Here is a 25,233-nt window from a genome sequence, read left to right on the forward strand (position 1 = left end):
TACTATTATTAAAACCACTTGTTTTTGTATTGTGCTCTAAAACTTTTCCAAAGAACTTTCTACTAGATACCTCATTTTACCACTTTCACCACAGAAAGCAGATAAGCATTATCTCTATTTCACAGATAAGGAAAGTAAGTCATAGAAGGAAATGATGTTCTTAAATTAGTGAGGACAGAATTAAAATCCTATTTTGTCCTAAAGATACATTGTATTTCTTGGAGATTTGTCTATATCACCACCACTGTACATACCAAGAAGTTTGCTAATAAAAGGCTGTGTTTTGAAAGGTTCAAAGTCATCTATATGTTCCCCTGTACCAATGAAAATAATCGGACTTTTTGTGGCAGCAACTCTGGAAAAAAAAAGAAAATATAAAATAACCTCAAAAGGGCCCCACAAATTTCCAGCAGATCTGATATTTGAAGTGAATCCGCCTCCAAAGCTAATTAGACAAAGGTACAAAACTCAAGTTTCATTTCGCAAGATGTAATAGAACTATATTAGACGGGCTCCAAAATTATTTCTATTTAAACTTCCTTTACATACCATATTAGGCTCACTATTGAAACATATTTTAAATGATCAATATGAAAGCTATAAACACATACCCTTCCCCATACAATCCCAAGACAGAGGACAACAGTACCAATGATACTTACGCACTGAGCGCACCACCTCCTTTTGCATGGCCATCAAGTTTTGTCACTATTACTGAGGCTACATCTACTTTATCTTTAAAAGCCTTAGCCTGGGCTTCACAAGCCTGCCCAATGGAGGCATCCATCACATAAACAATGTTATCAGGTTGCTAGAAAGTTTAAATAGAAAAGATACTTTAGAAAAGATTTTTATTGATCCTAAGCAAATGTCATCATTAGAAGCTACAAAACAATATTTAGAGCCAGGCGCGGTGGCTCATGTCTGTAAGCTCAGCACTTTGGGAGGCCAAGCCGGGTGGATCACCAGAGGTGGAGTTCAAGACCAGCCTGGCCAACATGGTGAAAACCCTGTCTCTACTAAAAATACAAAAATTAGCATACAAAAATGAGCCAGGCATGGTGGCAAGCCCCTGTAATCCCAGCTACATGAGAGGCTCAGGCAGGAGAATCACTTGAACCCGGGAGGCAGAGGTTGCAGTCAGTTGAGATCATGCCACCGCACTCCAGCCTGGGCAACAAGAGTGAAACTCCATCTCAAGAAAAACAAACAAACAAAAAAAAAAACCCCACAATATTTACAACATAAATAATTGTTCAATCCATAAATATTTGTTGAAGTACTATGTATTATTGGGTACCATCTAGGTCCTGAGAACAAAAAGGTAAATGAGAAAATATTTGTCCTAAGAAACTTGCATTCTAGTCAGAGGACATAGATAATACATAGATAAACATTTCAGATGTATAACAACTAAAATGGGATACAGAGTATCAGTTTTGAAGTATGGGAGGCATCTTCTAGTAGGGCAGTCAGGGAAGGCCTCTCTGGACCTAATGTTTGAGCTGAGACCTGAATAAAAAGGAAAAAGTTATGCAAAGATTTGAAAGAATGGCATTCTAGGCAAAAAAAGTGCAAAGGCAAATCAAAGCAGAAGAGTGTATACTGAAAACAAAATGGATAAAATACACTTGAGGCTATTTCCCTTAGATCTGCTCAAGCTGGTCAAAATAACAACATAAATAAAAAGAAACTTATTAGCATTAACCACAAACCAAAGAATTACTGCTAATACTCCAATGCCAAGACATGGGTTTCTAAATAATATATGCTGCAGATAACTATAAACTGCTTCTCCTCCCCCAAATTATTTCCATCACACCTTTAAAGAGACACAAAATAATATTTTTTTAATGCTTCATTTTGGAAAATTCTCAAAATTCACCTAAATATTTCCAACTGAATTTTTAAAAAGGAAATTCATCAGACATGAAAGGCTAATTACTAATTTTTTTTTTTTTTTTTTTTCCAGATAGAGTTTTGTTCTTGTTGCCCAGGTTGGAGTGCAATGGCATGATCTCAGCTCACTGCAACCTCTGCCTCCCGGGTTCAAGCGATTCTCCTATCTCAGCTCCCAGGTAGATGGGATTATAGGCACCTGCCACCACGCCCAGATAATTTTTGTATTTTTAGTAGAGATGGGGGTTTCACCATGTTGGCCAGGCTGATCTCGAACTCCTGACCTTGTGATCCATCCGACTCAGCCTCCCAAAGTGCTGGGATTATAGATGTGAGCCACTGCACCCAGCCTAATTACTAATTTTTAAACGTCTTCTTATGCATACTAATAGGATGATTAAGTGAGAAAGGAAATTATTTTTTCAAACCTATGAAAAGTTTATATTTAACGGAGAGCAAAAATGACGAAATTAAGTCACTACCACACAGATATAGGTGCCCAAAACAAATTATATTGGTCATATACTCAATCTGGTTTTATAATTAAATTAACCAAAGTCCTAATATTGTTTCTACGTTGAAAGCTACTTACTATAGCATTAGCAACTTGAAGCATTTCTTCAAATAAAGAGTCTTCTTGTTTATGGCGGCCACTTGTATCAACAATAATAATTTCAAAATTTTCATTTTTAAATTTCTCTACTCCTTCAGAAGCAATGATAACAGGATCCATTTCTGTATAGCTATATAACATGCACAAATGATTTAACAAAACGGCAAAACTTCCAAATATTACTAATTCAGAAATTGTTAGTTTACCTTTAATCTATTTTGAAAAAGCCAAAATGACCCCAATTTCAATTTAGAAGAAGAAAATCTATAAAGTATTAAATACAAAATCTACTTCTAAAAAAGCATGAAGCATTATCCAATTTTCCAATTCCAAAACCCAGTATGATTCTATCGCATGTCTTCTCTGAATGAACTGTGTCTCCTTCAAATTTATTTTTTATATTTTATTTAATAATTGAATTCATGTTCACAGCATTTCACACGTTTTTCCATTTAATATCCATTTGGAAGCATTTTATGAAACTAGTAGATATTCTTGTAACAAGCCTGAGCAATATAGTGAGATTCCACTCTACAAAAAAAAAAAAAAAAATCTAGCTGGCATAGTGGAATGCACCTATAGTCCCAGCCACTTGGGAGACTGAGGCAGGAGGACGACTTGATTCCGTGAGTTTGAGGCTGCAGTGAGCTTATGCTCAAGCAACTGCACTCCAACTTGGGCAACAGGGCAAGACCATGTCTCTTTAAAAATAACATGGGGCTGGGGGGGGAGGCTGAGGCAGGAGAATGGCGTAAACCCGGGAGGCGGAGCTTGCAGTGAGCTAAGATCCGGCCACTGCACTCCAGCCTGGGCGACAGAGCAAGACTCCGTCTCAAAAAAAAATAAATAAATAACACGGGGAAAAAAGAAAAAATATTTCTGTAAAACATAACTTTGAGGTTATACAGCATTCTATCAGATGGCTATATTGTTTATTAAATAATGTCCTCCTATTAGACATTTGACGTTTTTCCCATTTATTTTTTTTCTTTTTTTTTTGAGACAAAGTTTCACTCTGTCACCCAGGCTGGAGTGCAGTGGCGAGATCTCAGCTCACTGCCACTTCTGCCTCTTGGGTTCAAGCGATTCTCCTGCCTCAGCCTCTCAAGTAGCTAGGATTACAGGCGCCTGCCACCAGGCCAGCTAATTTTTGTATTTTCAGTAAAGACGGGGCTTCACCATGTTGGTCAGGCTGTTCTCAAACTTCTGACCTCATGATCTGCCCGCCTTGGCCTCCCAAAATGCTGGGATCACATGCATGAGCCATCACACCTGGCCTCCAGTTTCTTTTTTAAATGTGTTTATTTATTTATTTTGAGGCGGAGTTTCGCTCTTGTTGCCCAGGGTAGAGTGCAATGGTGCGATCTCAGCTCACCACAACCTCTGCCTGCCAGGTTCAAGCGATTCTCCAGCCTCAGTCTCCTGAGTAGCTGGGATTACAGGCATGCACTACCACATCCAGCTAATTTTGTATTTTTTAGTAGAAATGGGCTTTCTCCATGTTGGTCAGGCTAGTCTTGAACTCCCGACCTCAGGTGATCCACCCGCCTAAGCCTCCCAAAGTGCAAGGATTACAGGTGTGAGCCACTGCACCTGGCCTAAAAAAATTTTTTTTGTTGTTGAAACGGTGTCTAGCTCTGTCACCCAGGCTGAAGTGCAGTGGTGCGATCTCGGCTCACTGCAACCTCTGCCTCCCAGGTTCAAGCGATTCTTCTGCCTCAGCCTCCCAAATAGCTGGGATTACAAGCACCCACCAACACACCCAGCTAATTTCTGTATTTTTAGTAGAGACAGGGTTTCACTGTGTTGGCCAGGCTGGTCTCGAACTCCTGACTTTATAATCCACCTGCCTCAGCCTCCCAAACTGCTGGGGTTACAAGCGTAACCCCACCACGCCCAGCCTAAAAATTTTTTTAATTTATTTTTTCTAGAGATGAGGTCTTGTTATGTTGCTCAGGCTGGTGTCCAACTTCTGGGCTCAAGTGATCCTCCCATCTCAGCCTCCCAAAGTGCTGGGATTATATATATAAGCCACTGTGCATGGCAGTTTTTCCAATTTCTTGATATTAAAAATACAGCCAATATAATTGGTAAATGTTTCTTCTTTGAGCACTCTTGTAAGTTGAATTTGGAACAAACGGTATGACCATTTAAGGCTTTTCGCTTTTATGAGGCAAACCTCCTCCGTAACAGTTTAATCTCATCCCTATTTCACTACATTTTCACAATCCCTAATACAATCTTTGCCAACTTGAAAAATCAAGAAATTAGATATTTTAATTTGCATTCTTCTGATTAGTGGCAACTTTTTATATGCAGATCACTACTATCAAATAAAGACATGTAATGTTACAAAAAAAAGTTTTTCCCCTAAATTAAGAACCACCACCAAAAACTCGGGTAGAATATACTTAACAAGAATATGTGTGTTGCTGCGTACAGTGGCTCAAGCCTGTAATCCCAGCCCTTTGGGAGGCTGAGGTGGAAGGATCATTTGAGTCCAGGAGCTTGGGACTAGCCTGGGCAACATAGGATCTTTTGTAAAGACAGGGTCTTTACAAAAAGTTAAAAAAAAAATTAGCAGGGCATGGTTAGGCATGGTAGCTCATGCCTGTAATCCCAGCACTTTTGGAGGCCGAGGCAGGCAGATCACCTGACGTCAGGAGTGACCAGCCTGGCCAACATGGCGAAACCCTGTCTCTACTAAAAATGCAAAAACTTAGCCGGGCGTGGTAGTGGGCACCTGTAATCCTAGTTACTCAGGAAGCTGAGACAGGAGAGTTGCTTGAACTCAGGAGGTGGAGGCTGCGGTGAGCCGAGATCGCACCATTGCACTCCAACCTGGGTAACAGAGGGAGACTGTATCTCAAAAAAAAAAAAAAAAAGCTGACAGACAAGAAGAGGCATATGAGTGTTAAAATAAAAAACCGGTAACCTACCTTCCATAAAATGGAATTCTTGCTTTGGTAGCATTCTGTTTTAGTTGGTCAAAAGCCCCTAGAAGATAAAGAGTTCATGAATCCTCAAACTTGAAAATAAAAATTATAGAAAACAATTTTCAAATTTCAAGACATTACCTGCTCTGAATGTGTCTGCACATATTAAACAGGTCTTCCAACCTTTCCTCTGGTAATAATACGCTAACTGGGTGAGAAAAGATTTAAAAATATAATATCATAAAATATAACAAATTATACATATAATTTCTTCTGTTTTTCCTTATTATTTACCTAAGGATTAAAATAAAACGCGTATAATTCTCCCGATTATTAAAGATTTTTGAATACGGCAAATTTCCTACAAAGTTTTATATTCTAATTGTCATGCAGCAGCATTCAAATATAAAATGATCAAGTAGCAAATGATCGTAGTAAAAAATGTTAACTACTATTAATGTTAATTAAAAACAAACAACAAAACGATCTAAAAATCATCCTTTTCTCTTTTTCCCCCTCAAACTATAACACATATGAAGCTTGTGGAAAAATCCCATAATATTGTTGAGACAGCCAATTCGGGAAAAAGGAGTGGTAAACCGAATTAAAAATTAGCATAAAGAGGTCAAGGCTACAGTGAGCTATGTTCGCACGCCACTGCACTCTAGCTTGGGCAACAAAGTAAGACTCTGTCTAAAAAAACATTGCATAAGGTTATGCAAAATGAAGATCTATAGTATGCTGGGTGGGAACCTGAAAAAGGAGTCCTGAGCTATAGAGGATAAAGTAAACTCCATGTTCTCTTCTCCAAAAATAATGCACTCACTTCCTGAAAGGATAGGAATAGTCTTTTTTTAATAAAAGAAATAGCATAGTTATAGATGTCTACCTTCTTTCAAAAAAGAAGTAAGAAAGTATGAGGATCTCTTCTCTTATCCTACAAAAAATTATTTAAAAACATACATCAAGTAACATAAAATTATAAAGCAACAATATTACAAAGCCTTAAGGTATTTTAATATATTATAGTATATTTTAATATATCACAAATATATTTTAATAAAATATATAACACATTATATATTAATATATTCTAATTAATTATAATTAATAAAAATATATATTTCAATATTATAAAGCCAGGCTTTATAATATATTTTTACATTAAGTACGAAACTTGATTTATACAAACCTATCTTCCATATGGCTTCTTTTTAAATTAAGTTCAATTTACCTTTGAACATGTTGTTGTTTTACCACTCCCTTGCAATCCAACAAACATAATCACATTTTGTTTTCCTTTAGTGGGTGTCCATGCCTTAACTCCAGGGTCCACAAGCTAAATACCAAAAATAAATTAAAAATAAAATAAAGTTAACATACATTTAAATTCAAAACCCCTTTCCCACAACTTTTTTTTCCTTTTTTGAGACAGGGTCGCACTCTGTCACCCAGGCTGGAGTGCAGTGGCATAATCAGAGCTCACTGCAGCCTCGATCTCCTGGGCTCAAATGATGCTCCCACTTCAGCCTCCCAAGTAACTGGGACTACAGGTACACACCACCACATCTAGTTAATTGAAACTTTTTTTTTTTTGTAGAGAGAGGGTCTTGCCACGTTGCCCAGGCTGGTCTCCAACCTCTGGGTTCAAGCAATCCTTCTGTCTCAGCCTCAGAGTCCTGGGATTTCAGGCATGAGACACCATGCTGCCACAACTTTTAAATTATATAACTAAGGGCATTTTCATATAAAAGCTACCATACGCTATTCTAATATAACTGTTCTCCTTTGCATAGACAGAGTAAAATTTAAGAACATAAATTTAAGAAGTCATAATCAAGTCTATACTCCAAACCAGTTCAGAGGTAAAGATCTCACAACATTTTTTAGAACAAGCTGGAGTATAAAATAAAATGTAAAACCAAGTTTAAGCCACACGAGGAATCTACATCAGCACTACAAAAATGTAATACAAAAATGTATGTGAAGGCTACACATGAACTTTAAAATTTCCAGTACTGACATTTAAAAAGTAAAAACAGGTGATACTAATTTTAATGTCTATCCCAATACACCTAAAAAATTATCATTTTCATATGTAATCTATATTTTAAAATTAATGAGATTTTTACATTTATTTTCCCATACAAAGTCTGAAAATCTGGCGTGTATTTTATATGTAAAACACATCTCAGTTTGGACTAGTCACATTACAAATGCTCAATAACCACATGTGGCTAGTGGATGCCATACTCAAGAGTGCTAACGTCCATATTCAATTTGACAAATATTTACTTAACAAAATTACAGATTATATGTGAAAGATTTTCCAGGTCAAACTGTAAATTCTCCAATGCCAAATATTTACTGTAAAGTTACTACATTTAGAGAGCTAGTAAAAAACAATCACCAACTTTAAAATGACAGGCAGTGGAAAACTGAGGTTCATATAGGGACAGTCTCCAAATTAAAAAAGCATGGGACATTTAGGGCCAGGTGCGGTGGCTCACGCCTGTAATCCCAGCACTTTGGGAGGCCGAAGTGGGCGGATCATGAGGTCAGAAGATCGAGACCATCCTGGCTAACACGGTGAAACCCCGTCTCTACTAAAAATACAAAAAATTAGCCGGGTGTGGTGGTGGGCACCTGTAGTCCCAGCTACTCAAGAGGCTGAGACAGGAGAATGGCGTGAACCTAGGAGGCGGAGCTTGAAGTTAGCTGAGATTGCACCACTGCACTCCAGCCTGGGCAACAGAGCAAGACTCCATCTCCAAAAAAAAAAAAAAGGCATGGGACATTTAAAAAGTAATTCACGTGGGAATCAGTCGTTTGGAACTTGAAATGTATGATATAATAATAAATCTATAATAGTTAATGTCCCAGATCAGGGGTTGGTGAACTATGTGCAAATAAAGTTTCAATGGAGGCTGGGTGTGGTGGCTCATGCCTATAATCCTGCCCCTTTCTGGGGGCCAGAGGAGGATTGCTTGAGACCAGGAGTTTGAGACCAGCTTGGGCAGCATAGTAAGATCTTGTCCCTACTAATTTAAAGAATTGGCCAGGTGTGATGGCATGCACCTGTGGTCCCAGCTAATCAGGAGGCTGAGGCAGGAAGATGGCTTGAGCCCAGGAGTTTGAGACTGCAATGAGCTATTATCAGGCCACTGTACTCTGGCCTGAGCAACAGGCTATAAAGTTATTACATTTCTAGCTATTACATTGAAAAAAATTTCAATCTAATACAGCCATGCCCATTCATTTACTACTTTTTTTGTTTTTTTTTTTTTTTTTTTGAGACACGGTCTCACTCTGTAACCCAGGCTAGAGTGCAGTGGTACAATCATGGCTCACTGCAGTCTCGAACTCTTGGGCTAAAGCGATCCTACCATCTCAGCCTCGTGAGTAGCTGGAACTACAGGCGTGTGCCATGATATCTGATTAATTTTAGTATTTGTTTGTAGAGACGGAGTATTGCTATGTTGCCCAGACTGCTTTTGAACTCTTGGCCTCAAGCAACCCTCCAGCCTTGGCCTCCTGAAGTGCTGAGATTACAGGTATAAGCCACTGTGCCTGACCCATTTGCTGCTTTTGTGCCACAACAGCAGAGCTGAGTAGTTGCAATAGAAATCACATGGTCCACAAAGTCTAAACCTTTGAGAGAAAGTCTGCCAAGCCATCCATAAAAATTACATAATCCATATTATACCTGAATTTCAAGGAAAACCATGAGATAAAGAAGAGAGAAAAATACATTTTCTCATACCTTTCCTAAGCATCAACCTCCCCTTAAGCAAACTTCTGAAACAGGCAAAATCTGTCTTAAACATAAATCCACTTCCCTTCCTCATATATCCTTTCAGTACACTGATGGTGCTCCACATTCACCTCCATTTTCTACAAGTCATGGCAAAATCTCCCAGCTCTCTATGGACCTATTATTTGGAACATATATGTTTTACTAAATAATTTAATAAATTTGTCTTCTCTTTCGCCCACTCTCGAGAACAGCTGTTTTCAACTTCTTGGTCTCAGAGTTTCTTTATAATCATGGTAGTTTGTAAAGGTTAGCTGCAATGTAGAATCTAAAACCATATAAACTTTTATACTCTGTTACATTAAAATCTGTGATTCCATCTTGCATTTTAAATGAATCTTATACTGGTACATGATCTTGTAATATCACGCGCTAGTTATTCACAAAACATTGGTTCACTGAGTTAGGCAGATCTCTCGTCATTGACATATTTCACTATACATAATCAAAAAACTTCATTAATATCAATACTGACTCTCATCAGAAAAGTAAGTAGAGGGATACTGTCAAACTCATGACAGAGATAGATGATAGATACAAGGCCTTTTTATTTTTATTTTAGATGGAGTTTCGCTCTTGTGGCCTAGGCTGGAGTGCAATGGCGTGATCTCAGCTCACTGCAACCTCTGCCTCCCAGGTTCAATCCATTCTCCTGCCTCAGCCTCCCAAGTAGCTGGGATTACAGGCATGTGCCACTACACACGCCTAACTTTTTTTATTTAGTCAAGACGGGGTTTCACCACGTTGGTCAGGCTGGTCTCAAACTCCTGACCTCAGGTGATCCACCCGCCTCGGCCTCCCAAAGTGCTGGGATTACAGGCATGCACCACTGTGCCTGGTGGCTTTTTTTTTTTTTAAGACAGGTCTCGCTCTGTCGCCCAGGCTGGAGTGCAGTGGTGTGATCTCAGCTCACTGTAACATCCACCTCCCGGATTCAACGTACCCTCCCGAGTAACTGACTTTACAGGTGTAAGCCACCGTTCCCAGCTACTTTTTGTATTTTTTGTAGTGATGGGGTTTCATCATGTTGCTCAGGCTGGTCTCAAACTCCTGGGCTCAAAGAGTAGTAGTCCCAGCTACTAGGGAGGCTCAGGTGTAGGGATCACCTAAGCCTAGGGAGGATGAGGCTGCAGCAAGCCACGATCACACCACAACAAACAAACAAACAAACAAAAAAACAAACAAAAAAAAACACAGTGGTGCAGGCCTGTAGTCCTAGCTTCTCTGGAAGCTGAGGAGAGAAGATCGCTTGAGCCCACGAATTTGAGGCTGCAGTGAGCTCTGATCATGCCACTGCACTCTAGCTTGAATGACAGGGACTCTGTCTTTAAAAATAAAAAAAATAAAGAGTCCAGAAACTACTAGTATCGTATGGTGCCACCGCCTTGATTCATACTAGGGAGTTTTACCTACCATTGTTTTCAGTGCAAATGTCAACGTAGCACAAAAGTCAAATAGTGTCTTGGTATTATGAAAATAATTTTGATCTTGCTTTGTACACCATTGCTCTAGACCATAAGCATCTGAGTATAAGGACCAGTCTTATTTATCTCTGCTGTCAGCAGCATTTGGCATACTTCCTGAAATAAAGTAGGTACTCAATAAATGCTTCTTAATAAAGCACTTGATGCTCCAGAATTGCCTATAGTTATGAGCCCCTAACAATAAAAATTTCCGGCCAGGCACAGTGGCTGACACCTGCAATCCTAACACTTTGGGAGGCCAAGGCAGGTGGATCACTTGAGCTCAGAAGATCAAGACCAGCTAGGGCAACATGGCAAAACCTTGTCTCTACAAAAAATGCAAAAACTAGCTGGGCGTGGTGGCATGTATCTGTAGTCCAGCTACTTGGGGGGCGCTGAGGCAGGAGGATTGTTTGAGCCCAACAGGTTGAGGCTACAGTGAGCCATGATTGCAGCACTGCACTCCAGCCTGAGTAACAGAGTCAGACTGTCTCTTTAAAAAAAAAAAAAAAAAAAAAAAAAAAAAAAAGGCCGGGTACGGTGGCTCATGCTTGTAATCCCAGCACTTTGGGAGGCCAAGGTGGGCGGATCACTAGGTCAGGAGATCGAGACCATCCTGGCCAACATAGTGAAACCCCGTCTCTACTAAAAATACAAAAAAAAAAAAAAATTAGCTGGGCAAGGTGGCGCACGACTGTAATCCCAGCTACTTGGGAGACTGAGGCAGGAGAATTGCTTGAACCCGGGAGGCAGAGGTTGCAGTGAGCCAAGATCGTGCCACTGCACTTCAGCCTAGCAACAGAGCAAGACTCCATCTCAAAAAAAAAAAAAAAAGAAAAAAGAAAAAGAAAAAGTTCCATTCACACTGTGCTGACCTCAGACACTAAGTAAAAAGCAATTAGGAAATGAAGAGTCTTACACAAGGAGTTTGGAGATCATACCTGGGTCTGTTACTAACTAGCTCAGTTTTCTCAACTGCAAACTGGTAAGTATGAACAGGATAAATTCTGACCTCTTTTAGGTCTGAATTTCTTTTTTTTCTTTTTTTAATTAATTAGTCTAGTGGAGTAAATGAAAATTACATACTCGTCTGAGATACACAACTTTTTCAAAATCCTATCAGTGCGTTTGGTACCAAAACAGTAAATAAAAATATTCAGGCCGGGCATGGTGGCTCATGCCTGTAATCCCAGCACTCTGGGAGGCCGAGGCGGGTGGATCACTTGAGGTCAGGTGTTGGAGGTCAGACTGGCCAAGATGTGAAAACTCGTTTGTACCAAAAATACAAAAATTAGTTGGGTGTGGTGGTGTGCACCTATATAGTCCCAGCTACTCAGGAGGCTGAGACAGGAGAACTGCTTGAGCCCGGCAGGCAGAGGTTGCAGTGAGCAGAGATCATGCCACTGCACTTCAGCCTGAGTGACAGATGGAGACTCAAGAAAAAAAAAAAGAAAGAAAATATTCATACAATGTGGGGGAAAAAAATGTAGAACTAGTAGCCATCTATTGCTCTAAAAAAATTTTTTTTGTTTTTTTTTTAAGACAGGGTCTCACCCTCTCCCCAAGTCTGGAGTGCAGTGGCACAATCATGGCTCATTGCACCCCTGAACTCTGGGGCTCAAGCAATTCTCCTGCCTCAGCCTCCTCAGTAGCTGGGACTACAGATGTGCACCACCATGCCCAGCTAATTTTTGTATTTTTAGTAGAGACAGGATTACACCATGTTGGTCAGGCTGGTCTCGAACTCCTGACCTTGGGTGATTCACCCACCTCAGCCTCCCAAAGTGCTGGGATTACAGATGTGAGCCACTGCACCTGGCCTGCACCAGTTATTTTTACCAATTTTTTTTTTTTTTTTTGTAGAGACTGGTTCTCACTGCATTGCCCAGGTTGGTCTCAAACTCTGGGCCTCAAGGAATCTTCCCACCTCCGCCTCCCAAAGCACTGTGATTACAGGCATGAGCCACTGCGCCTGGACTAAAATAATTTTTTAACAGCTCCTTTCTTTTTTCTTCTACAACTGAGCCAATATATATATATTTTAAGCTCTAAGATTTTCACCATAATTTGCATGATCAGCAATAAGATGAGGCAGGGGCAACCGACTACATTTACTACTTGAAAATAAAACTTTCACTAATTCAAAATTGCTCATAATCTAGGCAAGAATTGGGATACTCGGTCTTTGCAAAGGAAATTCCTTACACAATGAACAGTGTAGAAAAGAATATTTGTATGTGTGACTTTGCCGTATAAAAGCAGGACCATCACTAGGCAAAACACAATAGTGAAAGAAGAAAAACTTACGCCCTTTCATCAACCAATCTGCAGTGAAATTTCACTCATCGCATCTTGGTTTTGGCATTTTTTGCAGGAATAGTACTAGCCTTCATATCTGCACTCGGAATTCTGTATATTCAGTAAAGTCTACAATAAAAATAGGTCCTGACCAGGTGCACTGGCTTATACCTGTAATCCCAGTACTTTGTGAGGCCAAGGCGGGCAGATCACCTGAGGTCGGGAGTTCAAGATCAGGCTGACCAACATAAAGAAACCCTGTCTCTACCAAAAATACAAAATTAGCCAGGCGTGGTGGTGCATGCCTGTAATCCCAGCTACTCAGGACGCTGAGGCAAGAGAATCACTTGAACGCAGGAGGCGGAGGTTGCGGTGAACCAAGATCGTGTCATTGCACTCCAGCCTGGGCAACGAGAGTGAAACTCCTTCTCAAAAAAAAAAAAACAAAAGTCCCTAAGAAAACTTAATAATCCTTTCATTAATATTTTAATACAGATGAATATTCCATAAAGACATGTTAAAAATATTCTGAAATATGTGTAGTGCTAATGTATTTTTATCCACTGAGTATAGAATCACAGCACAATCTTCATATACTTTTACCTTCACAAGTTCTTTAAATACAGCATGCTGAATCATTTTTCTTTTGTTAAGACCAGATGCCATCTCTTCAAGATCAATAGCAGACCTTTATGATGGTGGTTGGTGATTGGGATGGGGAGGAGAAAATCAGTTAAGAAACTCTAAGAAAAAAAAGCTTCTGCTCCAAAGAATGTACGACTATTCAGTCATTCATATTAATAGTCTTCCAATTAACATGCATGTAATTACTACAGATTCGTAAGTCTATATCATAAAGAGTTTTAGCCATGAAGTATTAGACACAAGACTTTGGTTTTCAAGGATTACACCTGAAAGTATAAATTTGTCCTAGTATCACCACAAAGAACTAGTTTTATTTACTTTGCTTGCAGCTTATATATTTTATATATCTTTACAACAGAAATCAGGACTACTTTCTCTATTTCTTCTTTTTTTTTGAGACAGAGTCTCACTCTGTGGGCCAGGCCAGAGTGTAGCGGCATGATCTCGGCTCACTGCAACCTGTCTCCCAAGCTTAAGCAATTTTCCTGCCTCAGCCTCCCGAGTAGCTGGGTTTACAGGCGTATGCCACCATGCCCGGCTAATTTTTTGTATTTTTAGTAGAGACGGGGTTTCACCATGTTGGCCAGGCTGGTCTCCATCTCCTGACCTCATGTTTCTCCCGCCTCAGCCTCCCAAAGAGCTGGGATTACAGGCGTGAGCCACCACGCCCGGCTACTTTCTCTATTTCTAACTGCTTAAATGCTGGTAGTCCCACAACTAATCCCAGTCTAACAATACAAGAAGAAATATCTAAAGCATGATAAGGGATAAGATTCAAGCGTTAACTCAGCTACCTGTATTGTTCTGTATGTCCTGCCAACTCAGTGCCTCTCCCAATGAATATGACAACTGAGACCACACACATTAATTCCTCAATCAAATATGAAACAGAGAAACCAAAAGGAGAACAAAAGAGAATACAGCTCTCCAATAACGGTTAATATCATCTTAAGCCTAAAAAGAATAAAATTGCAGTACTTTTCTAAGAAGAACCTGAATTGTTAAAAGGCTTTATATATTAAAATACTATCAGTATTTAATCAAATCCATCCAAATAAAAGACTAGTAAAATAGAAAAAAAAATGTAATTAAATGAAAACCACATGTAGTTTATTCTTTGAACTTCCATTATGGAAAAGTACTACACATGCTCTCGCTGAACATATGAGCACTTTTCCAGTGCTGCAGAGCAGAAATGATTCCTGATATAGCAAACACTTCCAGTTAGCACTTCTTTCCTGTAAACTAAACTTAACTGTGCCTGTTTTTTACCTGATTAATTTAACTTACTTAACATTTTCTCTCAGTTGCTTCACTAGTTTAATATTAACATCTGCTTCCAACAAAGCGGTACAGACTTCTTTTAGCATAGCATTCAATACCTGAAAATAAAGAAATAAATGAAATTTAAAGTACCCAGTGTATAATTTAAGTTGCATAAAAACAATGGTTGATCAATCATATGACCATAGCTTAATAAAATAATACAATACTGGGTTCTTCAGTTAGTTCTAAAGAGATAATTTTATTAAATGTTAAGTCATTTTGTCAAAATAAGAAACCCCATTTAGTTTTACACACCCAAGTATTAATTACCACAATTTTATTCCTATGTAAAAGTAATTATAGGCCGGGCATGGTGGCTCACGCCTGTAATCCCAACACTTTGGGAGGCCGAGGTGGGCAGATCTCTTGAGGTCAGGAGTTCAAGACCAGCCTGGCCAACATGGCGAAACTCCATCTCTACTAAAAATACAAAAATTAGCTAGGCATGGTGGCATGTGTCTGTAATCCCAGTTACTCAGGAGGCTGAGGCTGCAGTGAACCAAGATAGTGCCACTGCACTCCAGCCTAGGCGACCGAGTAAGACTTTGTCTCAAAAAAAAAACAAACAAAAACAAACAAAAAAACCCACACACACACAAAGTAATAATAATAAAGACAATATACAAGCCAAAAAAAGTTTCTACAAATAGATGTTGTCTTTGACGTTTTCTAAGTTACTGAAGAGCTCCTGTTGTTATTACGTAGTGGTATACAATCACAATATTTGCTTTTCTTTTTTTCTGAAATGGAGTTTCGCTATTGTTGCGTAGGCTGGAGTGCAATGGCATGATCTCGGCTCACTGCAACCTCCACCTCCTGGATTCAAGCGAATCTCCTGCCTCAGCCTCCCTAGTAGCTGGGATTATAGGTGCCTGCCATCACGCCCAGCTAATTTTTTATATTTTCAGTAGAGACAGAGTTTCACTATGTTGGCCAGGTTGGTCTCAAACTCCTGACCTCAGGTGATCCACCCACCTCAGCCTCCCAGAGTGCTAGGATTACAGGTGTGAGCCACCACGCCTGGCTTAATATTTTCTTTTTTTTTTTTTTTTTTGAGGCGGAGTCTCGCTCTGTCGCCCAGACTGGAGTGCAGTGGCGCAATCTCGGCTCACTGCAAGCTCCGCCTCCCGGGTTCACGCCATTCTCCTGCCTCAGCCTCCTGAGTAGCTGGGACTACAGGCGCCCGCCACCTCACCCGGCTAGTTTTTTGTATTTTTAGTAGAGACGGGGTTTCACCATGTTAGCCAGGATGGTCTCGATCTCCTGACCTCGTGATCCGCCCGTCTCGGCCTCCCAAAGTGCTGGGATTACAGGCTTGAGCCACCGCGCCCGGCTAATATTTGCTTTTCTTAAAAACTGGACAACTATGGAAGTAAATGTGACAGAAGAAAGTTAGCCAGTCTTGTCACTTTTACTTAGAGCAGCAGAATACAGTTGGAAAGGCTACCCTCCATTAATAACTTATTATCATCATATGTTTGTTGAACTGCAAGGCACTGTAGTTGAAAGGTCATAAAATTAAGTCTTAAGAAAAGATGAGGCTTTAGCCACTCATGTACATAAAGTGCTCACACACTAGAATGTAAGCTCTATGAGGGTAGGAATTTTAGTCTATTTTGTTCACCGCTGTATCTCTGGTGCCAGCAAAAATGTCTGCAAAAACATAGGCCCTCAAATATTTGTTGAATGAACTCTCTCCTTCACCTCACTTTGTATGCCCTACAAGGAGAGGCTTATCAATTTTCTCTATCCCTTATTAAAGGAGTCTGATAAAACTGGAAGTGATCTTTCACTAGAGGGCTTTCTCCTTGTTAATTAGCTAGCAGCACAGTATCAAGAACAGAGAAGCTGCCAATTTAAGCAACAGCTGTTACTCTACTTCCCACCAAGAACTCCTCCCCTGGTTTCCTTTCCTTTCTACTATAAACACAAAGAACATAAGGGCTACCCAACAGGGAAAACTGTTTGGAAAGTTGTTTTATTTATTCTGAAATACAAGACCAAAAATGATTTAAGTTATGATTTATTATTTAATAAGAAGTATTAGAAAAAGCCCTTTATGAGGAATTAGGAAAAAAAAGTTTCTAATCCTGGTTCTTCCAAATAATCACATGAAACTGACTTTTTGTTTCTGTTAAATAAGAGGCTGAACTAAATGATCTCTAAGATGGTCTCAAAATTATTTAATTCCATTAGCTTAGTGTTGAGATAAAATTCTACGTAAGAATTAGTTTTCTAACCTCCAAGTTAGAAAGTTCATTTGATACTTAAAACTATTTTCTATGGTAAATGCTATTTTCCTATTTTACACACTAAGGAATCTAAAGTTGAGTTGCCCAAATTTACATCGTACAGCTACTAAATAGCTACAGTGGGACTCTAAACAATGCCTTCTAACACCAAATTCAGTACTTTCCCATTGTTAATACAAAATATAAAGTATACTTGTGAACCATAGTCATCTTTTTCAATTAATAAACCATTAAGATACAATCTGTGGGGGACAAATGAAACAAAGAAATATCTTAAAACAATATAGCCAGGAAGAAAAGTATTTTAATATGATCTAAGGAGTGGCTTACAAAAATCTCCAAAAAACTGAAGATTTCGAAGAAAGTGAATCAAAACAGACAAGATGGAAATGCTAGCCTTTTACAAAAATGCTAAATAAAAGTCACAAAGAAAAGGACAGATAAACACAGGCCTAGCCAAGAAGAAAGAAGCAGGGTAATGAAATTTTAGGTCTTTATCAACAGAGAAAACAAAAGTACAGTTGCAGATTTAAGACACTTTCAAATGATAAAATATGTCATTTTTACAAGTAAGTTAAGGTCAGTTTTGTTTTGGATTTTTTTTTGGAAAATTCTTTATAGAAAGTTGAAGTAAATTTGAAGTTGTAGTTAATTTCTCAATAAAACACTACTTACTGAATCCACTTTTAGGTTTTTGTCTACAAGTATTAAGTCTACATCAAAATACATATACATACAGAGTTTATTAATAAGCCATCTTCCCAATGCTAGTGATAATATACAATCATATATATTTCATACAATATTTTACATACCTCTTCATTGATAATGGTGGCATTGCTCAACGAGCGTAATGCTGATGTTATTTTTCTTCCAAGGTCTGCTAGAACCATCTTGACAGCTTTAAGATGTACTTACGAAAACTCTGGAGAGGAAAAAAAATTAAATGAAAATAATCAATTTGATTTCCCATGACTGAAGAGTTCTAAAGAGTATTTTAAGTTCAAATCACTCTAGTGTTTAGATACTGTAATTTCACCTTCCTTAGCCTCAACCTGTGCTTAAATATGGTCATGTCATAAAGATAAAACTGCCACTTGGTTATGATGCCTTATATTCAAATACTTAATTGGAATCCTGTATATGAATCAGCAAATTTAACATGTCAAATAATATACTTTGAGGAAATAATGACAAACTCATTAAATATGTTCTTTTTTTGGCACAATACTTATGAACTGAATTATGTATCTTGAACATTTTTAAATTAAAAGAGGAAAATAAGGTGAAATCTCCAGGAATATTGCCTAATTTCCCACATTAAAGGACTCTGCAAACTATTTTGATTCTTGCTCCCAAACAAAAAAAAAAAAAAAAAAAGTTTTAATAACTTTTCTAGTACAAAAAAAGCAACTGTTGAGCTATTAGCTGTACTAAAGCACTGTACTAAGTGATTCCACATACATTATTTCATTTTATTCTTCTAACCACAAAGGAAAGAGGTATATTATTTTACTCTTCTTTTTTTTTTTTTTTTGAGACAGGGTCTCACTCTGTCACCCAAGCTGGAGTGCAGTGGTGTGATCGCAGCTGACTGCAGCCTCAACTTCCTGGGAGCAGGCAATCCTCCTGCCTTAGCCTCCCAAGTAGCTGGGACCACAGGTGCCTGTCACCATGCCCAGCTAATTTTTATTATTTGTAGAGACGCAGTCTCACTATACTGCCAAGGCTGGTTCTCTTCCTATTTTAAACCTGTTTCTGATTCCAGGAAAACTCTAACATAAGATAACGATTTAAGTTATCATTTATTAATAAGAATTACTAGAAAAAACCCTGGATGAGTAATCAAAAATAAAATCCTAATCCTGGTTTTTCCAAAAAAGTTACATGCAACAGACTTTCTGTTTCAGTTAAGTAAGAGTCAAAAACCCTTTCCAGCTCTAAAATCTTACTATTTTATAAAGTATTATATATTAAATGTACTTACTACTTGTAAGGATGCAAGGGCTTATGGGTGATAAACAAGCAAATATGGTTTGTAGTCCCTGCCCTCAAGACGCTTATCTACTAGCTGGTAAGACAAGGCACATAAATGCACACTAAAATGAACACTAAGAGAGAATTCCTCCTGTTTGACTGCTTACTAACAGGGACATCAGTTTTTCTTGCCTTCAAACTGAAACATTGGTTCTTTGTGGGTCTCAAGCATTTGGATTAAAACTACATCAATGGCTCTGAGTTCTCAGGCCTTCAGATTCAGACTGGATCTACACCATAGGCTCTCCTGGGTCTCCAGCTTGCCAACTCATCCTACAGATCTTGAGATTTAAGTCTCCATAACGGCCTGAGCCAATTCCTTATAATAAATATCTTGCAGTGAGCTAAGATCCGGCCACTACACTCCAGCCTGGGCAACAGAGCGAGACTCCATCTCGGAAAAAATAAATAAATAAATAAATAAATAAATATCTTTATATCTATCTCTCTCTGTATATATTTATACACACACACACACACACTTTATTGATTCTGCTTCTCTGGAACAAGAAAAAAAAAAGAAATAGGAAGAAAAAGGCCAGGTACAGTGGCTCAAGCCTGTAATGCCAGCACTTTGGGAGGCCAAGGAAGTAGGATCACTGGGGCTCAGGAGTTGGAAACCAGCCTGGGCAACATAGCAGGACCTCATCTCTTAAAAAAAAAAAAAAAAAGGCCGGGTGCGGTGGCTCAAGCCTGTAATCCTAGCACTTTGGGAGGCCGAGACGGGTGGATCACGAGGTCAGGAGATCGAAACCATCCTTGCTAACACGATGAAACCCCGTCTCTACTAAAAAAAAATACAAAAAACTAGCCGGGCGAGGTGGCGGGCGCCTGTAGTCCCAGCTACTCGGGAGGCTGAGGCAGGAGAATGGCGTAAACCCGGGAGACGGAGCTTGCAGTGAGCTGAGATTCGGGCACTGCACTCCAGCCTGGGCGACAGAGCGAGACTCCGTCTCAAAAAATAAAAAAATAAAAAAGTAGCCAGGCATGGCGGCATGTGCCTGTAGTCCCAGCTACTCAGGAGGCTGACGGGAGGATTGCTTGAGCCAAGGAGGTCATGATCACACTACTGCACTCCAACCTGGGTGACAGAGTGTGACTCTGTCTCCAAAAAAAAAAAAAGAAAAAAGAAAAGGAAGAATTTTAGACTAAGGCAGAGGGTACAGGCTTTATTGGAAAGACTGAGTATGAATTTGATCCTGAAATAATAGTAGAATTTTAGTAAGTGGAAAAGACAAAACGGAATTTGAGGAAGATGAAATAGCATAGTCAAAAATGGAGAGAGACAAATCTGGGACACACTTATGCCTTATATATGCACTGTACTTATGGATCACTGGGCATTATTTAGGGGACAGGAAAAAAAACATTCAGGTCAGGACAGAGGAGTATACAGTTAGAAGGAAACAGAGATTTCAAAGGGCTCTAAAAACAAGGTCTGGGGAGTATCAATTTTCCAATATGAACAATATTAACAGAAAAGGTAACTCTTCAAAACAAGTGTTTTGGTAACCCTTCTGAGCTAATGTAGTCTAATTTAGTCAACCAAGATTATGCAGACCAGATCCCCTCTACAAAATACACAGGGGATTAAAAATAAGAGAAACAGGGCCGGGCATGGTGGCTAACACCTGTAATCCCAGTACTTTGGGAGGCTGAGGTGGGTGGATCATCTGAGGTCAGGAGTTCGAGACCAGCCTAGCCAACATGACAAAACCCCGTCTCAAAAATACAGAAAAAAAAAAAAAAATTAGCTGGGCATGGTGGCAGGCACCTGTAATTCCAGCTACTCGGGAGGCTGAGGCAGGAGAAACACTTGAAGATGGGAGGCAGAGGTTATAGTGAACTGAGATCACACCATTGCACTCCATCCTGGGCAACAAGGGTGAACATCCGTATTAAAAAAAATAAATTTGGGGCTGGGTGCAGTGGCTCACGTTTGTAATCCCAGCACTTTGGGAGGCTGAGGCGGGCGGATCACCTGAGGTTGGGAGTTCGAGACCACCCTGACCAAAATGGAGAAACCCCGTCTCCACTAAAAATACAAAATTAGCCGGGTATGGTGGCACATGCCTGTAATGCCAGCTACTTGGGAGGCTGAGACAGATGAATCGCTTGAACCCGGGAAGTGGAGATTGCGGTAAGCCACAGATCGCGCTATTGCACTCCAGCCTGGGCAACAAGAGCGAAATTCCGTCTCAATAAATTAATTAATTAATTAATTTTAAGACAAACAGGAAAATTAAGTAGCTGACTCATTCACCATAGAGAAAGCAAAGAGGTGAGAGGAATCAAAAAAAGGCAGGAAGTGAAAATGCATTCGAGGACCTATCACTGGCAAACAGATATCCCAGGCTGAGCTACAAATTAAACACTACACTTTTACTCAAGTACAATTTGGTAATTTAGAACTTTAAAAAAACTTACTACCAATACTTGATGAAATTGAAAAAAAATTGCTTACCATAAGATTTTTTTACAATTACATTGTTACTTAATCTGAGAGCCAACTACTTCATGGAAAAGATCCAGGACTTATTTCTTATGCCATACCCATTACACAAAATAATTATTGATCCTTAAATTAATATTCTTCATTTAAGAAATAAGATTCAGATGTTTCAGTTCACATCCTTTACCATGGTACTGGGAGTGATATAATCCTATTCATGACACCACAATTAACTTTTTTAGAGGTCATGTCATAAACAGATCATCCTTCACTTTAAAAAGCTACACTAGGCCAAGCATGGTGGCTTACGCCTGTAACCCCAGCACTCTGGGAGGCCGAGGTGGGCAGATTGCTTAAGGTTGGGAGTTTGAGACCAGTCTAGTCGACACGGTGAAATCCCATCTCTACAAAATATACAAAACTTGGCCGGGTATGGTGGTGCACTCCAGTAGTCCCAACTACTCAGGAGGCTGTGGCAGGAGAATCACTTGAACCCGGGAAGTGGAGGTTGCAGTGAGCCGAGATCACATCATTGTACTCCAGCCTGGGAGACAGAGTGAGACTCCATCTCTAAATAAATAAGCTATACTAGTTAACTTTTTTGGAAGCAAACTCTAGGAAGTGTCTTTAATTTTTTAAATTAATTTATTTTAGATTCAGAGGGTACATGTGTATATTTGTTACATCAGTATACTGTGTAATGCTGGGGACTGGGCTTACACACGTATGACCCAAATATTGAACCTTGAACCCAAGACGTACTTTTTCAATCTTCAGTCTCCTCCCAAACTCCCCCATTTTGGAATGCTCTGTGTCTACTATTTTCATCTTTATGTCCATGTGTACCTATGTTTAGCTCCCACTTATGAGTGAGAACATGAGATATTTGATTTTCTGTTTCTGAATTAGCTCTCTTAGGATAATGGCCTCCAGCTCCATCCATGTTGCTGCATAGGACATGATTTCATTCTTTTTATGGCTGCCTAGGTAATTCTTAAATATAAATCTAACTTTCCATGTAAACTGGTTGTTTTAAATTAAAAAATTTTAAAAACTTCTGTGAGGTTTTCCAATACACTTTTCCTTCTGTAAGTAGTTACTGGCAGTATATTTTAAAACATTTTTGCCTTAAATTAAAAAACATATATAATTTATTATATAATACATGAATACATATAGTTTTAATATATAAAATAATAAAATCTGTCTGGGCCCAGTGGCTCATGCCTGTAATCCCAGCACTTTGGGTGGCCAAGGCGGGTGGATCATCTGAAGTCAGGAGTTCAAGACCAGCCTGGCCAACATGGCAAAACCCCATCTCTACTAAAAACACAAAAATTAGCCGTGGTTGGTGGCACATGCCCATAATCCCAGCTACTCGGGAGACTGAGGCAGGAGAATCGCTTGAACCAGGAGGTGGAGGTTGCAGTAAGCCGATATGGCGCCACTGCACTCCAGCCTGGGTGACAAGAGTGAAACTCTGTCTCAAAAACACAAAACACAAAAACAATAAAATAAAATCTTGCATTTCAGTAGAGGAATAAGAACATCTTATAATACCTTTCATTTACAGTGTTTCCTCTACAATGTCCAAGGATGATATGTTCCTGGAAACTCCATGTTAGAATTTTGCTTAAAATCTTAACACACACAGATGTAAAGTCCGCAGAATGGACTGTAAGGCCCCCTCAACACACACACACACACACACACACACACACACACACACACACACACACACGCATGAATGATTTTAATCATACTGACCTCCTTGCTATTGCTGTTACACATTTCCACGTCAGTGTCTCGGTACTAGCCGGCATGCTCTTCCTCTGCTTGACAACATAACTCCCTCCCTCATTTCCTTCAGATTTGTCCAGATGCCATTACTCAATGAGGTCTTCCCTAATCACTTATTTAAAACTGCAACCCCCTTCCCTATATTTTTTCCTATTGTTCTATTATCAACTGACATATGGCTTATTTATATTATTTGTCATCTATAATCTCACTATTGAAATGTAAGCTACAGCTAGGCACGGTGGCTCACGCCTGTAATCCCAGCACTTTGGGAGGCCGAGGTGGGTGAATCTCCTGAGGTCAGGAGTTCGAGACCAGCCTGGCCAACACGGTGAAACCCTGTCTCTACTAAAAATACAAAAATTAGCCAGGCGTGGTGGCAGATGCCTGTAATCCCAGGTACTCAGAAGGCTGAGGCATGAGAATCGCTTGAACCCAGGAGGTGGAGCTTGCGGTGAGCCCAGATCGTGCCACTGCACTCCAGCCTGGGTAAAAGAGCAAAACTCCATCTCAACAAAAAAAAAAAAAGAAAGAAAGAAAGAAAAAAAAGAAATTTAACCTGCATAAGGGCAGGGATTTTTGCCTCTTTTGCTTTCTCCTGTGAGTTCACTGCTTTATCTATCCTCAGTCTTACATAGTAAATCCTTAATAAAAATGAACATTATGAATGAATGAAATGAAGTATTTAAGGCCTTAGGGAAAAAGTGAGACCAAAGAACTAAAGTCATGAAAGGCATTGCAAATACTTGTTAAAAGCCACCAAAATAAATCAATGAAGATAATACGATGAATCAAAAGAAAATCAATAACTTGGGTAATTTATACTGTACATTAAATATATCTATCTGTCATTACTTATAATTCTTCTTCAGAATTTCCCTGTCATGCATTTCCAACAAGATACTTAAAAATTAATCTCATCTTGTTCTAATATGTACAGTAAAGTGCAAAACATCTTTTGTATGTTAATAGCTAAGCCTTAATCTCAGATTGGAGTAATCTACAATTCAAGGACACTCTCAAGATTCTCTTGCCTAACTAAAACGAATTTATAGAAATAAATCTGGATATGCTAGAATTTCACAAAAGAAGAATCTCTACTTAGATGGGGCTTTTAGAAAGGTAACAGATTAGCACACAGTACTTTCCTACAATTGAACATCTATTACCTCAATCCACTCTTACAACAATTTTACGATATAAGTAGGATAGGGAATAGAACAGCCATTCCCTGCCAAAAAAAGCAAAACGACTTCCAACAGTCCTTTGGCTAGAGTATGAATAAGGCTTTAAATTATAGGGTTGAATATACCTGCTGGAAACTGCAAGGACAAATTTTGCTGCTATGCCATAATAGGAGAAATAATATTTTAATCATATTTAAAGATATATATTCCTCTTTGTGAAGGCATAATTGCAACATTCAGAAAGACATGATAAGTACCACAGCAATCAGAACAGTACATACAAGGACTGATCCTGGCTCGAGTTACAGGGTCTTCTAACTGGGGTCTGACTAGGATTTAGACAGTGAGCAATGGAAACAGGCTGAAGTTTGGGGTGTCCTAAGTAAGGTAAGCACAGGGCCAAGTAACACACTTACTGCTGCAGTGTGAAGTACTGGAAAGAGTATAGATTTTGGAGTCTGATAGACTTAGATTCAAATCCTAGCTCTGTTACATACTGGCTATGTTACTT

The 25,233-nt window shown here is 39.1% G+C and overlaps 1 protein-coding gene across 1 annotated transcript in view; it reads right to left on the reverse strand.

Moving 5' to 3' along the window:
• Positions 1-25,233, reverse strand: part of SRP54 (signal recognition particle 54) — a 46,326-nt gene that overhangs the window by 15,359 nt on the left and 5,734 nt on the right. The window contains exons 2-10 of the mRNA XM_010377366.2: positions 18,062-18,171; positions 14,959-15,050; positions 13,627-13,711; positions 6,683-6,787; positions 5,590-5,656; positions 5,452-5,509; positions 2,492-2,642; positions 663-811; positions 255-355 (exon numbers count right to left, since the gene is read on the reverse strand). Of these exons, the coding sequence (XP_010375668.1) occupies positions 255-355; positions 663-811; positions 2,492-2,642; positions 5,452-5,509; positions 5,590-5,656; positions 6,683-6,787; positions 13,627-13,711; positions 14,959-15,050; positions 18,062-18,139 (886 nt within the window). The 5' untranslated portion in view covers positions 18,140-18,171. The remainder of the gene's footprint in view (positions 1-254; positions 356-662; positions 812-2,491; positions 2,643-5,451; positions 5,510-5,589; positions 5,657-6,682; positions 6,788-13,626; positions 13,712-14,958; positions 15,051-18,061; positions 18,172-25,233) is intronic.

This window comes from Rhinopithecus roxellana, chromosome 5 (genome assembly GCF_007565055.1).
Source record: "Rhinopithecus roxellana isolate Shanxi Qingling chromosome 5, ASM756505v1, whole genome shotgun sequence".
Taxonomy (NCBI): domain Eukaryota; kingdom Metazoa; phylum Chordata; class Mammalia; order Primates; family Cercopithecidae; genus Rhinopithecus; species Rhinopithecus roxellana.